This window comes from Prionailurus viverrinus, chromosome C1, assembly GCF_022837055.1.
Source record: "Prionailurus viverrinus isolate Anna chromosome C1, UM_Priviv_1.0, whole genome shotgun sequence".
Taxonomy (NCBI): Eukaryota; Metazoa; Chordata; class Mammalia; order Carnivora; family Felidae; genus Prionailurus; species Prionailurus viverrinus.
In genome coordinates, this window is record NC_062568.1 from 192,489,514 (window position 1) to 192,506,798 (window position 17,285).

Here is a 17,285-nt window from a genome sequence, read left to right on the forward strand (position 1 = left end):
GGCCTGGGTTCTAGTCCCCACTCCGCCACTCATGGTTAGGGTGAGGAAATCATTCCAGTCTCCTTTTTTTTTTTTTTTTTCAGTTATTCTTTGATAAAATAAAGGGGTTGACCAAGGGCAGCCATGGTAAAGACGGGCATGCATGCGGTCTCTTCCTCCCCCCACACCTTCTATGCCAGTGACAAACCTTCACAGCTCCGTTTTCCATATACCTCGGAACGTATACACCTCTTTACCCTGTTCTCCCCAAACAACACTTTTTTCTTCTAAGACAAGGGGAGGCCTTAACATCCTTCTCGATATAATACTGTAGCCTCGGAAATGGTTATGAGACCAAATCCTCTTTGTCCAGCTCGGACAACTCTGTGAAACCGGTGGACGCTGGACTGCCTGCTCCCCAGTGGTGGTTCTAGCAGACTCCAGGGAGCAGTGCTGTGGCTGGAAATCGGGGGTCCTAGGTACAAAATTTCACCAAGGCCCTGTTTGCTCTTGACTGGTATCGTAATCAGCAGCCCTCCAGGCAGGGGCTGCATGGTCATTGTTGTTCCTGTCAGAGAGACTAAAGCAGCTGCAGACAGGGACCCGGTCCCCTGCTGTGGCCCAGTCTTATTCTCTGGATCGATAAGGTTAGGCCCCCGCAAGCTAAGCAACAGACTCTAGCTCCCTTCAAGCAAGTTTCCTGATGTCAGCAGCTGTAGAACATTCTAGGGCTTACCAGCTTACTGGTAATCTTAGTTGAGAGAAAGTAGGGGACTGAGAAAGTAGTGAGAGGGTTTCTTTGCCAGCTCTGGGTAGAAACTTCCAGAAGCTCCCCCCCCCTAAGTCTCTAATGCCTTTCTATTCAAAATGACTGTCCTGAAGTGCAAGTGGTCCTGAATGGTGGGAGGGCAAGATGACTTTGAGGCAGGAAAGCCAGAAGAGGCACAGGGAGCAAGCGGGCGTGCCTAGCACACCGACGAAGTGTGCGAGCTAGGCTCAGGAAAAGGAGCTTTCACTGAGAGCCCAGGACTCCTTTATAGAACCCACCAACGGAGGCCGCCAACCACCCCTGCTGCAAGGCGAGCCAAAGAACTTCATTCTTCCACAATCCCCAGTGTGTCTTATTAATTATTAATCAAATCTCTGAGCAATGTACCCAGCACAGCATTTCAGCAGATCACATGGGGATTGCAGACAGACTGGAGAGAGCCACATAAGATGTGGGTAACCTTTACCCAGTGCCACATTCTTAGCTCTCTGCAGTGAGCACATGAGAAAGTCTCTGGCCCATGACAGTCTCTCCCTGCCTGTTCTTCCTGCTCAAAATGATATTGACCAGTTTGAGGTGACTGAGTGGAAGATGTGCAAATGGTTGCTAATTACATGCGGAAGGCGGGAAAGATATCTTCGCCGAGCTGGCCAGTGCCTGCCTTACACAGCAAATATAAGTGAGCCGGTCCCCAGAGTACTGGCCTCTTTTTCCCCCATCTCAAAAGGCTCTTTCTTCTGCCTGCTTTTGTCTCCCTTGTAGTTCATATGGCATCACAGGTGTACAGCCGGGGCCTCAAAGGAGCCATTGTGACCTTATCCAGTCTGGGATCTGTCCAGTGAAGACAGTGGCATCCCTCCGAGTTGCATGGCGCCATGACACTCACGGGGGAAGGCCGTGAACACTCCTGGGGAAGTGACTTGAGATCTAGCCAGGCTGTGTTTGGGTGCCTCCTTTGCACTCTACAACACAGCCACTGGTTCCTCTGGCGAGTTAAAAAAAAAAAAAAGAAAGAAAGAAAGAAAAAGAAAACAAGGAAGAAATTGCTATCATGACACCAGAGGTCCAACTCCTGGAATCCAGACTTGGCCCCCGTTTTCCTTCCTGTCTCGGCAGAATGGTATCCTTGACGACGACGCTAGGACTGTGTGCAGGGACAGCAGTGTCTGTGGTGCTAATGGCATTCCATGGGGCAGGCAGGGGCCGGTCTCCCTGGTGAGATGCAGCTGACCCACACACCTCCTGCCGGGCTGGCAGCGCAGCCCCTCCCTCAGCCACCTGTGTTCGCAGCTTCAACTCTGCAGCCCCTAGACCCTCATCCCTGCCCCGCTCTCCTTCCTTCCCGCTTCTGTGACTTTCAGCCAGCACAGAGCGGCGAGGCTACCCAGAAGACAGAGAAGTGGGAGCGGGTTGTAGCCCCGTGCGGCACTTCTCAAACTGCTGTCTGGGGGCAGGCAGTTACTCGGTGTGCTGTGAAAACAGTGTCCCCAGCTGAGTTACCTCTGGAGGCTCTGGATGACACAAAGTCCCCTGGGTTTTTTCCCTGGGTGCCTTCTCCCAGCCTTTGTGACGCTGGGGCACCTTCTGAGTCCTATAAAGGGCGTTTACTGGGCAGCATTTCTCAGACGTTTCCTACACCCCGGGAGTGCCTAATACTGTCTCTCAGGATGGAAATTCCACACAGTGTAAAGGATGCTGGCTTAGTGTTCAGCGGTCTGAGCTTCGGAGTCAACCTTTAGGGCAATTTTTGCCACTTAATCAGAGTTTTACCTTAGACAAGTTCCTTCCTCTGAGCTTCAGTTTCCTGTTCGTGAATTGGGGAGATAACACCCTCCTGATAGGTGTTTCGAGGACTAACCAGCCTCACGTGTATAAAATGCTGAGCACAATGCCCGGAGCTTAGGAAACTGTCAGCATTAGTTTCTCTTCATTGTTCAGCCAGATCGCCCAGAGCAAGATGATCTGCCTGCCTCGACTCCCACTACATCCAGCTGACTCACAGCTCTGTACGTCTAGCCTGGAGTGCCCTCTCCCCATACCACACGGCTTCAAGCTCCAAATATAACACCTCCCTCCCCACTCCAAACCACTCTCCCTTCCTCTCTGTGTCAATATCCAGTTGTCCACGCCAGAAGCCCAGGAGCCATCAGAGATTTCCCACTCCGTGTGGAGGGAGTGACATCAATACCACTTCTTATTTAAGAGATCCCAGGTTATCAAATCCTCTCCATTCCCCTGGCTCCTGTCCAGATTGCACCTACTGCCTGGCCAACTATCAAGTCAGATTCTTTGCCATTCCTTTCTTTTGCAAGAAAGGAAAGTAAAGTGTGGTAAGGAAAGTAAGTGAGTAAACTCTCACTTATCCTTCAAACCCCAACTAAGTACCATTTCTTCGAAAGCCCAGTGGCTAACCCTGCATTTCCTCCCTCCGGGCGCAGTCTGGGATTAGGACTGCAAGCCTGCCTCTGGGGTGCCTGCCTCTGGGGGTGCCTCTCGCAGTGACTGCACGTGTGAGAGTCCCCGTGCCATCAAGCTCCCAGGCAGGAGAATTTTTTTTTTTTATCCTTAAGCCTCTTGGCTCAGTACCTGACACTGAGTAGGACTGTCAGTAAAATATTTGCTGAGTTAAATTTACTTGAGTTTTCCAAAAAGTCGCCGTCTTTCAGTGATTCAGTGATTCTCTTCAGAGGGATAGCCAACTAATTGTTTCAGAGGCTTCCTTGGATATTCCTGCCACTGCTAACAGCTGCCATCTCTTCAGCATCTACTGTGTATCAGGTACTCTAGCAAATTATTTACATTAACTCATTTACTCCTATGAGCTAGTTTCTAAGTGTTCTCCCCATTTCACAGATGAGTATTTTGAGGTTATCTAGCTGGTAAATGACCAAGGCAGGATTCAAACCCAGGACTGCCTGTTCACTTCAAACCCATGCTCCTCCCTTCATCTGTGAACTGAGATCCACCTGTATTCCCATCTCGACCATGGCCATCTAGATTTTTAAAGCACGATTTACTGCAAACCTCACCTGCACTTTCCTGTGAGGAAGAGAGCCATGGGTTTTTGCTTAGACCAAACTCTCTGAGGGACAATCTCCATTCTCATTTGTACCCATCCTTCAGGGTTATTTTCCTAAATAGCCCAGAACCAGGAAGAGCAAGTATAAGCCTCAGTAGCTAAATCCCTGTGCCTTGAGCCTCTCCCCTGATTCCCCAAAAATGGCTGACACCTTTATGTCACATTTTCTCAATAGGGAGGAAAGTCGCGTAATTTCATTAGGAAGCATTCTTGAGCACTGCTTTGGTCCCAGGCACTGTGCTAAACACGGAGGTAAGACTAAGAATTCTCTGCTGTCTGGGAGCTCACAGCCAAGTGGGGAGACAACAGACATGCACATTCCGGCTGTAAAACTAAGGGATAGGTAAAAAGAGTCCTGAACCAAGTCCGAAAGACCTGGATCCAGATCCAAATTGGAATCTACAACGACAAAGTCAGAACGTTCTGTCAGCTGACAGTTCTGTTTTGATTTCTGTTGTTTTACAACTCATTTGGAGGGAAGACCTCATCTTGTGTGAAGTTTTTACATTTATTTTATATATTCATATATATGTGTTTATTCATCCCGCTTAGAGTGAATATTCATACATTTTGCTGCAGAAACAGTGTTTCTGATCACATAGTGCTGCCTCAACCCCCACAGGGGGTGTAGATAATAACATGGTTCTGAACTCTGGCATACATACATCTCCCCCACGGAGTTTGGGGAAAGGAATGTGAATGTAGGCCTGTTGTGATCAATTGAAAAGAAATATATGGAAAGACTTGATAAACTAAAAAGCAATAAACTCATGTAAGATGGTCTTAAAATGGTGTCACCCCTTCTGTGTAATGAAAACACTGAGGATGGAGCAAGTGATTTTTTTTCAGGACCAAGAAGAGGGTCAAAAGAAGTCTTAAAGGGTGAATTGAACTTCTTGCTCTGTGGAGAAGCAGTGGAAAAGAAATTCTGGGCTGAGGGAAGAGCATGTAAAAAATGGGCAGAAAAAAATGTCTTTAAGTAGCTTGAGTACATGGACTTTGTTGGCTTACAGAAAAACTCTGGTTTCTGCGAAACGTACGAGAGAAGCAGTACAGATAATATAGAGAGGCAGCCAATCTGCAATCCATTTGCTCTGGCCGGGATTTTTCTCAGAATGCAGGCTTACGCATCTGTTCTCTGTGTGTTCGTAGAGAAGCATCACTGTCCGGCTGATGGTCCCTGTTCTGCCTGCTGCTAACCCCTCCCCGTCTCCCCAGGCAGGTCCAGCAAGGACCAGGCCTCTACACCATGCTGCCCTCTGCTTGGTCTGCTTAGCCCCTTACCATCTGGCTTCTCTAGCATCAGACCACCAGGTTCAAATCAGATCAGCCACTTACTTACTACTTTTGGTGGCCTTGAATAAGTTATTTACTTCTTTTGTGCCTTTGTTCCTCAGCCATAAAATCAGAATAATGGTAGAAAGCTGGCATTGAAAGCACTTAGCCTAGTGTCTCTCTCATTGATAAGCACTCAAACAGTACTTATTATGATGATGATTATTATAAGGACTCCCCCCTCCTCCAGCTGTGTATAAATACATACATTCCTTAATAAGCACCTAAACAAAAAGAGCCCTTTCTTTTTTCTCCCTGCCTTGGTCCTAACTCCTTCCTAGTTAACTATTTTCTATAGAGTGTCTCTAATCCAGTTTTTTGCAGCTGTTTCTTAGTCATGGTAAGGCACGGTCTGTCTTACTTTGGTCATGGTCCGGGACAGGGATTCCCAGATTGAGCCCCTTAGGTCGCTAGGGGTCCTTGCAGGCAATCAGGGGCGTTCCCAGGCTATTTTCAGGATTCTAATAATAGAGCACAGTAATTTGGAGTGCCAACTTGGGAAGTAGGGGAGCCCTGCCACTGACCGGTTATCTCCCCCTGTGTAAGTTTCATAATCTCCAGGAGCCTGCATTTCCTACTTGACCAAATGGGACTATTCATACTTTCCTCACAAGGGAATTGAATCTTAGATCAGATCATGTATTTAAATCCCTTAGCACAGGACCTGATATATTACAAATACCACATAAATACCTGCCACCATTATTGCTACTATTAATACAAGGCATTTCTTGAAAATCACACTTTTACCTCCAATGGAGCCTCAGGTATAATTAAAAGGTCAGATTTCTGCCAGAAGTGGATAGGGGTATATCAGCCTAGTTCAGTAACACTGTTGCCTAATGCTACGAACCTCTGTGTGGCAGTTATATGTGCCTTCGGTAACTAAAAATGAGAATTATTACAAGTACATTGGGTAGGGGATAGGGTGCCTGGGTGGCTCAGTCGATGAAGCGTCTGACTTGAGTTTGGCTCAGGTCATGATCTCAGGTCTCATAAGATCGAGGCCCATCAGGCTCCACACGCTGACAGCACGGAATCTGCTTGGGATTCTCTCCCTCTCTCTCAAAATAAACCACCAAAAAAGTACATCTGGGTAAAGGAAAACATTGCGAACATGAAGTCTTGGTGTGGAGAAATAAAGGAGTCCCTGGTAATTAAAAAGTCACCAAGACCCACTGGTCTTGTACACTGATCAGTGCTTTCTGGGTGGAAGGTCTCCTATTTTTTTTTTCTTTTTTTAACTTGCAAGAGCATGCGCAGGGGAGGGGTGGGGCAGGGGCGGGGGAAGGTGGGGAGAGAATCTTAAGCAGGCTCCTCGCTCAGCCCCAGAAGGTCTCCTTTTATAAAAAATAAAAATAAGGGGCACCTGGGTGGCTCAGCCAGTTGAGCGTCTAACTTCAGTCATGATCTCACCGTTTGTGAGTTTGAGCCCCGCATCAGGCAATGAGCCTGGAGCCTGCAGCCTGCTTCAGATTCTGTGTCTCCCTCTCTCTCCTGCCCTCCCCTGCTCACACTGTCCCTCTCAAAAATAAATAAACATTTTTAAAAAACATTTAAAATAAATAAAAATAATACATGGACATTGCCACCAGCCCTTTAGCAGGTTTAACCCATTAACCAAAGCTCTAATGCATAAAGACATTAGTCCCATGGTGCCTAGGGCCCACCGTGAACAGAGTGTTACCACCTAGAAATCCCACCTGTAATGGGAGAGGCTCTTGGCAGTGCTATGGCTCAGCTCTCCTTTCAGCATCCTTTCTGACCAGGATTCGGGCCCAAAGGGACATCACTCCAGGGGGTGGATCACAGTCACCCAGGGAGTTCTTCCTGAATTACAAAGGGCATCTCTCTGTTTCACCTGCTCTGCAACTAACAGAAATGTGTGAAAGAGAAAGAAAGAAAGAAAGAAAGAAAGAAAGAAAGAAAGAAAGAAAAGAAAGAAAGAAAGAAAGCAGAGAACAAATAAGCTAGCCCACTGTTTCTCAGTTATGGCTGTCTATAAGACCCACTTGGGGCATCCCTTATCTTGAGATTCTGGTTCAGTAGGTCAGAGCTGGGGCCTGAGAATCTACATTATGCGTAAGCACACCAGGTGATTCTGATAAGCAAGTTTGGGAAAACACAAGGCTAATCCAGGCCAGCAGAAGGTCTCACTGCTTTCTGTCCCAGCGGGCAGTGGGATTGAGAGGGCGCTAGAGATTTTCCATTTGCAGTTAGTGAGAGAGTTAACCTGTAGCCTGTGCTAATTCCTTACAGCACCTTTCTCTCTTCTAACAACCTTAATTCCTGGCCACACAATGGCAGCTCAAAAATCTGGCCACCCTGACCTACTTTGGGGAGATGATTTGAGCAAAAGACGCCCTGTCTATCCTGGGTGACATTAACATCTCTCTCTTTGGCTTTGTGCTTAGACTGAAGGACCTGGAGCTAGCTGCTGTGGGCGGATCAGACGTCCATGTGAGGATGCTGGCGGCCCCTATCAATCCATCTGACATAAATATGATCCAAGGTAACCTTGGTTTCTGTGGCTTATGTTAATTGGCTTTTTTGCTTAGCCCGCCACCTCCTCGATTCCATTCTTCCTCAGGTGCGGGTGTGAAATTCCTGTGATTAGCAGCAGCTGTTCTCCAGATGAGCCATCTGCAGACTGCAAGCCCTCTCTGGCCTCCCCTCTCTGGAATGTGAGGCTTTTCGAGAGTTAGGAAGATTGCAGTGGGGAGTAAACCAACCACTGTGAGGTGCCTGCGATACGCTGGGCTCATTTCATACATTAGCTAATCCCCATAATAACCACGAATGCTGAAAAGTATTTCCCCTTTACAGATGAAAAGGCTGAGGCTCAGAGAGGCTGGTTAGTTACACAGCAGGCCAAAGGCAGACCCCAGATCAGGCTCAGATCCAACTCTAAAGTTCATGCTCTTTCACTGCCCGAGCTTCACCAGGTGACCCTCTGCTCTTCTCCCTTAGGAAATTATGGCCTCCTTCCCAAGCTGCCTGCTGTTGGAGGGAATGAAGGTGTTGGACAGGTGGTGGCAGTGGGCAGCAGTGTGACTGGGGTGAAGCCAGGAGACTGGGTGATTCCAGCAAATGCCGGTTTGGGTAAGTTTCTCCAGGTGTCTGCAGCCTTTCGTTGTTCCGGATTGTATTTCACCCACACTGGAAATGTTTGCACATTGGCTCAGTGTAACTGAGCAATGCGGGATTTATTATTGAGTCCGTGTACCCACTGCCAGTAGGGATGGGAGCTGGACAAGGAGAGCAGAAAGTCTGTTTCATCTGCTCTGGGGGTGATGACCTGTTCTCTCATCTCCTTGGGCCCGTATTGATCAGAGCGGTGATTCTCTGAATCCCTGCATCCCTAAATCCCTGCTAGATGGTACAATGGGAAATCCAAATAAGACAGCCCCTGCCCTGCAGGAGGTTAAATTTTAATTGAAGAAATCTCCAAACTAGTAACTTCAATAAAGGGTGTGTTACATGTTACAAGTTTACAGGAAGCCGAGGACACTTCTGGCTCCTCTGTGTGCCCGCGAATGTGTGTGTGTGTGTGAAAGAGAGAGAGAGAGAGTCTTAAGGAAGGATTGGGGCTTCACAGAGGAGGCTTCTCTGGAATGGACATTTGACGGGTGAATTATGTGAGGTGGAAATGAGCCAGAAATCATTGCATTTGGAGGGAGCAAAATGAGCAGACCCAAAGGTCGGTTTGGAAAATAGTGAGACATTCAATGTAGCCTTGGCAGAGGATTTGCGCACAGAAGTCTGCTTAAGTGATAAAGAAGGTCACACAGGTAGTGGGGCCACATGGGGGAAGCCCTGCAAAAGCCAAGCTAAGAAGTTGGGGTTTTCTTTGATATATGGTGAGTCGTTGGTGAGTTTTGTTCTTTAACACTTCACACTTTTTGAGGCACAGACATTATATACAGGATCGTGACAGCAATCACGAGAGGGAAGCAGGGAAGACACTAACCACCCCATTGGACATATAAGGAACTGAAGCTAAGGGGGCACCTGGGTGGCTCAGCCAGTTAAGCAGCCGACTTCGGCTCAGGTCATGATCTCATGGTCCGTGAGTTCGAGCCCTGCGTCGGGCGCTGTGCTGACAGCTCGGAGCCTGGAGCCTGCTTCGGATTCTGTGTCTCCCTCTCTCTGCCCCTCCCCCACTCTCACGCGCACGCGCTCTTTCTCTCTCTCAAAAATAAATGAACATTAAAAAAAGAAGAAGAAGAACTGAAACTTGGGAAGAAGCCCTTGTCCAAAGAGCAAACTGAAAGAGAACCCACCAAACTCTTATTCCCACTCAGTTTCTGCTAAACTACAGTGTTAGGACCCTTTGGGTTATAACTTACAGTCAACGCAAACTTGCTCTGCAAAAAAAAGAAGTTAATTGATTTCTGGAACAGGGACGGGCAAGAGATGGAAAGCTGGATCCAGGAACCCCAGTGATGCCAGAGCTCATTGTGTTTTCTTGCTAGTTCTCAGATAGGATCTCCCCACCTAGTGATATAGTAGCATTAACAAATATTTGTTGTCTACTCCCTTTGCACCAGGCCCTGTTCTAAGCACTTTACATGTATGGACTCAGTTATTCCCACAACAGAAGGTAGATATGAGATAAATATTAAATATTAAGCAACTTGCCCAAGATCGCCTAGCCAGTAAGTGGTGCAGCTGAGATTCAAACCGACCTTTCATAGATGGCCACCAGCATCTTGAGGTTTGCATCAAACTGGGAACAAATGAACATGGCCTCCACAATCTGTCCAGTGCAACCACATCCCTCCACCAGCAGGGCTCTGACCGACACTGCCTGGGTCTTTGCCCATCCATGAACCCCTTCATACTCAGTAGTTTCACACTATCTAAACTGCAAGTTTTTTCACAGCATAACTGACTGGCCGCAGGCAATTTTGCTGTAGGAGACAAAATTGTGAAAAATAAAAGAGGGACATTCACTAAAAAGGACATCATCAAACACAAAATGAGTAATGAAAAGACTACTGCAAAATACAAACTATTTCAGTACATTCAAAATGTATAGTGTAGATTCATGGCAATACACACAAATAACTGATTTTATTCTGTGGGTCCACAAAATGTACCTAAGCACTTGTCTTCAGAGTCTTTTGTTCCTAGTATCACACGGTTTTTTGGTGCTTGTTGACTCGTCTCCTCAATCAGTATGGCACTTTTGTTGTTGCTGTTGTTGCTAAAATGTCTTCCTTGATCAGATTCCAAATACTAGGATGCGCATTTGTAACTGGGTTTTGTATCGGGTTGTGAAAGCCTTTCACACTGTTGTCTGGTTTTGGCATATTGTCACATTTCCACTGATAGACGTTCCAAAGTTCTCTGGGAAATGTGGGTTCAAAACTCTATGCTACTTTTTAGACTGTTACAAGGGCTAAAGTTGATATAATATGAAATAGGAGGACTGTGTCAATGGAGAAATGAAACCAAACTGTCAACCAGCAGATGAAACCAACAAACTGTCAACCAGTTTTTGTTTTGTTTTGTTTTGTTTTGTTTTGTTTTGTTTTACAGCAACATTGCCTTACGTAATTAGTTATATGGCAAAAATACTTGTGGTAAAGATACTTATGGCCTAGAACCACACCAGGAGTATGGGGTTGGGTCATTCCAGTTGCCTCAATGGAGCGTCTTGCCCACCTCTGTGGTTTAAAGGGTGGGGCCTTGTGGTTGACAGCCTCAGAGGTGAGGAGGGAGCATTTCTAGAAAGAAAAAGGTACCAGGCAGGAAAAAAACAGTAACAGAAGTCTATTAGAAGCTCTTTTCTTTGAGATCAGATTTGCTGCCAAGAATGGCCCCACTCTCTCCTGCAGCCCCACCTGGCCGTGAAAGAGCCACGCCATCTGAGCAAACTGAGAGCTGCAGGATTCACTATCGATGCCGTCGGACTGGTGCTTTGAGGCCGCCCCCGTCAGACACAGCCTCTGCCCTCAAAGTGTTCTTGGCTGGGGGTGGGGAACTCGAGAATGGAAAAACAACACGTAATAGCTAACAGTCTAGTTAGCGCTATAACGAGAGGATGGACACGAAGGCGAGAGCCCCCATCTCGGGGAGCATTCGGAGCGACTTCCCAAAGAAGTGGTGCTTGAACTCCGTCTGGAAGACTGAGTAGAAGCGTAGCCAGTGGGCTAGGTGAGGAAGCGCTGACAAGCAGTGCAGCACGTGCAAAGGTACGGCGGCAGGAGAAGGCTCGGCACTGTCGGAGCTGCTATAGCCTGGTGCGGCTGTGTCCCTGCGGGGACGTAGGAGAAGCGAGATGAGGCTATAGAGGTAGGCGGGGACCCGGTCATGGAGGGCTGACATCTATGGTCAGGGAGAGCCCAAAGAAGAGTTAAGAATGAGTGGGGGCGCCTGGGTGGCTCAGTCTTGGTTAAGCATCGGACTCTTGACTTTGGCTCAGGTCATGATCTCCAGTTTGTGAGTTTGAGCCCCACGTCGGGGTCTGCACCGGCAGCTCCTCTCTCTGCCCCCTCGCTTTCTCTTCTCTCAAGATAAGTACACTTAAAAAAGAAGAAGAAGAAGAAGAGGACCAGACTTGGGCAGCACAGAGCATGCTCTGGAGAGGCAGAGGGTAGAGCCAGGAAGCCAGTAAGGAGGTGGCTAAACAGTTGGGGCTTCAGTTGATAAGGGTCTGAACGAGGCAGTGCCACGGGGCTGGGAAGACAGGTTGGAGTTAGGAGCTAGAGGAACAGAACTCGGTCAGTAGATTTGGAGAGAAGAAGGGACGTCTGCCAGGGGTGTAGGGAATAGCACCTGTAGAGGTGGGTGTCAGCCAGAACGGGGATTTCTCCCCAGAGAAAAGGGGAATCTTCCCCACCAGGTGCCAGTCAAAGAGCAAGAGGATTTTATAATGACCGGGACTCTAGCTCCGTTTATTTAGTAAACATTTTGTGAGCCTCTGCAGTGTGCTGGGCTCTGGCATATAGCAGTGAACAGACATGGCCTTTCTTCTAGTGAAGACTGCAGTTTGGTAAGAGTGGCAGCCATTAAACAAATACGTCCTCAACTGGCCAGACCTTGGTCATCCTTCATGTTACTGAGTTGTGCCCATAGCCAGCTTTTTCCCACATGTCGCCAGTCCCCAGGGAGACTGGGCCAGAGAACGTGCAGACTGACTTTCTCATTGGAAACCCTCAAAACCCTCACGAGGCAGCACGGGGCAGCAGCGAGAGCACCTGCTTGGGAATCTTCTTTCACCCTCTTGGGTGACCTTGTTTAAGTCACAGCTACTTTGAGCCTCAGTTTCCGCATCTCTAAAGTGGAGCTAACCATTGTTGCTGGCATATCTCAACTAATTCATGCAGCTCAGCTGAAGCATACGTACAACCATTTTTGCGAATTAAATTTCTATACACATTAGATCAGGGTCAGCAAACTTTTTTTTAAAGGACCAGTTCATGAGGTGCCTGGGTGGCTCAGTCGGTTAAGCATCTGACTATAGCTCAGCTCATGATCTCATGGTTTGTGGGTTTGAGCCCCACATCATGCTCTGTGCTGACAGCTCAGAGCTTGGAGCCTGCCTCGGATGCTGTGTCTCCCCCTCTCTCTGCCCTTCCGTCACTTGTGCGCTCTCTCTCTCTCTCTCTCTCTCTGGCCTTCTTTCTCTCTCTCAAAAATAAATAAATAGACTTAAGAAATTGTAAAGGACCAATTTGTAAATATTTTAGGCTTTGCAGGCCAACTGCCTACACTCAACTCTGCCATCGTAAACCATCATGGACAATACATAAAAAGTGATCGTGACTATGTTCCAATAAAACTTGGCTTACAAAATCAGGTGGTGAGCCAGGTTTGGCCCACGACCGCAGTTTGCCGACCCCTGCGTTAGATAGTGGAGATGGTTAAGGGTCAGTTGCACAGGAGCAAGGAACAGGAATCCTGAGAACTAGAGCATGGGACTTAGGACCAGAAAAGGAAACCAAGAGACATTACACACCTACTATGTACTAGGCACGGTGATAGTCTGTACAAATGTCATATTTAATCTTCACACAATGACATTAGTGTCAAAGAAGGTAAAATGAGAATTCTAAATCACACAAATCAGAAATGGCAAAGCTGGGAGTTTTAAGCAGGTCCCCCACTCCAGGGTCTAAGGATTTTTACTTTAAAACCCTGAAAGCCCTCAGGGCTGACTGTGGGCGCTGCCCCCATCCCACCCAGGTTTTGTGTCAAGCTCTGAATTTCCATTGTTGTGCCTTTAAGGGAAATTAGAAAACACCCCTAATTTCATGCATAGAAAACCCTACACTAGGTGATTGGCCAGAGTAGACACGGCACATGTTGGCCAAGAGAAGTAGGGGCCATGATGACAAAGGTGACCGTGAAGATTTGAAAACCAGTCTGGGTGAAGCCCAGAAAAATGCCAGGATACAGCCTAGATTCCAAAGGAACCCGTCAGTTTTTCAGTGTCTTATTTTCTCAGCCACAGATCTACCAGTGCAGCTCTTAATAGAATGTGTCCCTGCCTCTTGTCTATACTACCTGGTCCCTAAAGCCCACATTGTCTCTCTCCACTTACGGCGCAAGTAGTAGTCACCTAGGCTGTCCCCTCCACCCCACCCCTGACCGTGTGGAGCCAGGGTACCATTAGAATCCCAGCAACTGGGCAGGTGCACACGCTCCAGAGCAGCCCCTAAGGGACCACAGCCACCAGATTCCAAGCCAGTAACAGTTTCCCTAAGGCGACCTAGCGAGTGCACGGTCCACGAGCCAAGGCTTGAATCACGTCTGTTTGTCTCCAAGTCTGTTCTCCTCACCTCTGCTTTACACAGGATCCTGCCCGCATGGGTGAGCACCTGTCAGATGCAGGTTGTGACCCATCAGTGAAATTGATCCAATGGGTTGCAAACGGCACTTTTTTCCCCTAAAATCAGTCACAGTAGAATAGAAAATAACAGGATATCATACACAGTAGGGTAAATATTGTCCCATGAGCCTTTGATTTCTGTTGCATGTAGGGGTACGTATTTATATATGTGAATGTACTGAGGGACAGCGTAGCTCACGGTTACCGTGGGTCAGGATCATGAGAGTCTGGGGGACGTTCCTGTGGTCCAAGCCACTTCAGCCATGGCCCGAGCCTGCCTTCCCATCACTCTCTGCCCCGCAGCGTGTATCCTCCTAGGTCCATCTTCTGTCTGTCCTGCCTCAGAGCCTCTCCATATGCTTTTTCCTCTCCTAGACCATTCTTGGTGTACTCCGTGAGTGACATTCTTGGCCTCAATACCCTTTAACTCTTAGCCTGCATCTCCTCAGAGAAGCTGTCCCTGACCCCCATCTCAAGGAATTCTCCCCACTGCAATTGTCTGTTTCTCGCCTGATTTCCCCTGGAATGAAACTCTGTGAAAGGACGGAACGCGTCTACACTGTCCGAGCACGTGGTGCACACTAAGTATCTGTAGGTGGGGCGCCCAGATTAGTCGGGTGACTTTGGGCAAGTCACTTTAAATGTTAAGTGAGGAGGTTAAACTCGATGCTCTAAGGGCCTTCTCAACACAGACATTTTACAATTCTTTTGTCTGCAGCTAGAACGTGGCCTGGAGGTTAATGGTCACTTCTCTCCAGTTTACAGGAGTTTGTCATTGCCCTTGTGTCATTTGATTTGTGCAGCAGCTCTTGGAGGAGGCCAGTATCATTTACATATGAGGGTAACCAAAACGCAGTAACTTGCGCAAACCAGCAGACCAGCAAAACCAGGTCCCGAAGCTAGGCCTTTGACTTCTACTTTCGTGCTTTTTTCCGTAATACCGCCCAAGTCAACGTGCCCTACGTAAGGAGAATGAGGACCGAATAGGGAAAGGGAGGCTTTCGCAGCGTCTCTTGCCCTGGTTGTGATGTTACCCAGAATCCAGTAGCTTCAGATCCTTAGCTACATCTGATGGAACCAATGTGCTAATAACAAAATCGCTATCATGAGGACTCAGAGATTCAAAAGGATTTCAAGATCTTTTTTCCCTGAGTCTTACTTGAATTGAAGGCTGATGTCTTAGGCGCCCATTTACTGAGGAGGGTGTCTTGGGGCCAGTTGTGGAGAGAGAGCCTTTCTCACGACCCCGGCCTCATCCCCTGACTCAGGAACCTGGCGGACTGAGGCTGTGTTCAGCGAGGAAGCACTGATCGGAGTTCCAAGTGACATCCCTCTTCAGAGCGCCGCCACCCTGAGTGTCAATCCCTGCACAGCCTACCGGATGTTGATGGACTTTGAGCAGCTGCAGCCAGGTAGGAACCGCCAGGCGCGGGGAGCAGGGGGAGCAGGCCGGGATCTCCTGACTGGGTGTGACCCACATCCTGACCCCGAGGCCCTGGCAGCTCAGCAGTAAGGGGCCGAGAGGAAGACGGGCCCCTAACCTGGGCAAGTGTGTGGTTGCTGCTTTTGTTTTGTTAGCTTAGTTCCTAGAAAGTGTGCTGGAACCCCATGAGGAGAACACTCTGGAAAACCGCTGAGGGATCACATTCCCTAGAGCTTGGGATGGGATTCTGCCATTCAGCAGAAACGTATGGCGCTGTGCTAAGGTCTGTGACACAACAAAGCCAGACAAGATAGACGGTGCCTGTGTTCTCAGTAAAATGCTGAACTGAGTAATTCCACTCAGCATTTCTATGGCACTTTCCAGGTCACATAAGTGCCTTTCCATGCGTTACCCCAGTGACTGCATTAAATCTTCAAAGCAGTGTGGTGAGGTTGGTATCATTGGTTGAGAGTTCAGGCCCCAGGCAGACAACCTCAGTCTGAATACCAGCCTCACCTTCCGCTATGAACTGACCTCTCAGATCATCAGATTTTTCACCTATAAAACGGACAATAAGGGGTTTTGATGGTTAGCTGGAACACTGCGATGTAACAGCGCGGGGCCTGGCACACAGCGCAGTAATTAAGCGCTGCTTTTATTATTCTTCCTTTTCATAAAGGAGGAGACTGAGGTCCAGAGAAGTAAACTACTTGGGCGAGATCACTCAGCAAGGAAATGACAAAGCTGGATGTTCTATTTGGGGTTCCCTAAAAGCAGAGCCTGAGGCAAGGACTGAGTGAGGGTGGACAGTTTGCTGGGGGGGGTGATCCCAGGAAGCAGGAGTGAAGGATTGGGAGAGGGAGCCAGGGAAAGGAGGAAAAGCCAGTGAAGGCTGATTACTGCTGTGGGCGAGCAGGGCTCAGTCTTGCTGGGAGGAGGCCTCCAAAGATCCTCATAGAACCCACCTCAGCATTGGCCTCCCATTGTTGGAAGGTCACCCTTCACACTATGCATGTCCACGGGCTATAGAAGTCACCTAGTCTAGCTCTGCCACGCCAGTGAGGAAACTGAGGCAGAGATGTTGGAACGCGATAAGCTTAGATTGCCACTAATGCTTGTAGCTGGCTGAAAACCAGTCCCAGCTTCCTGCAAAGAGAAAGGCAGGTTCTCCCAGCTGTGCCAGGGCGATCCCGGGAGGCTTTGGTGGAGAAAACCAGTCCTGGTTAAGGAGACATTTTGGTCGCCTGCGTCTCATCCCCTCCGGCCACCTCTAATTTGGGCCACAGTTGTGATGGACATCAGGGTATTCTGACACCACCCCACCTCAGTTGCCCGTGGCATCTCTCCACCTGCCTGCCTGAGGGCAGGTGTGGTCTGGGCTAGATCAGTGTTAAACTAAATTGTCATACTGACCCATAGTAAGAATTACATTTTACACTGTAATCCAGTACATAGATATATGTATGAGTATATATATAACAGAAACCAAAGTTTTATGGAGCAGTATTTGCCCTTACTATGTGTGATGCAGTGTGTTCTTCTTAATTCTCTGTTCCTCAATCTTAACTGAAAAAAAAAAATGTTGCTTACAACCCACTAGCTTGATTTCATAACCCACTGATGACAATCTGTGAGCTGACTCCTGCCTACAGAGAATAGGCATTCTTCTTCCAGGAGATCCCCTGTCTGTAGCACCAGATCCCTGCATTTCAGATCATATTTCAGGGGTGACAGAGCACCTTCCTGGACACAGTGGCATTCGACTAATCCGGAGCATCCTGATTGGCACTCCCAGGATTCCTGTTTTATGCGGAGGAAACAGAGGTCATGACCTCTCTCATGTCATTCAGTTATAGCCAGT

At 48.1% G+C, this 17,285-nt stretch overlaps 1 protein-coding gene across 4 annotated transcripts in view; it reads left to right on the forward strand.

Moving 5' to 3' along the window:
- The window catches only part of MECR (mitochondrial trans-2-enoyl-CoA reductase), a 36,984-nt gene that overhangs the window by 5,858 nt on the left and 13,841 nt on the right, over positions 1 to 17,285 (forward strand). For 3 of the 4 annotated variants that reach the window (XM_047872687.1, XM_047872685.1, XM_047872686.1), the window contains exons 2-4: positions 7,577 to 7,674; positions 8,133 to 8,264; positions 15,270 to 15,413. In XM_047872687.1, the coding sequence (XP_047728643.1) occupies positions 7,577 to 7,674; positions 8,133 to 8,264; positions 15,270 to 15,413 (374 nt within the window). Of the gene's footprint in view, positions 1 to 1,510; positions 3,527 to 7,576; positions 7,675 to 8,132; positions 8,265 to 15,269; positions 15,414 to 17,285 lie in introns of all 4 variants that reach the window. The other variant, XM_047872688.1, reaches the window with a different exon arrangement.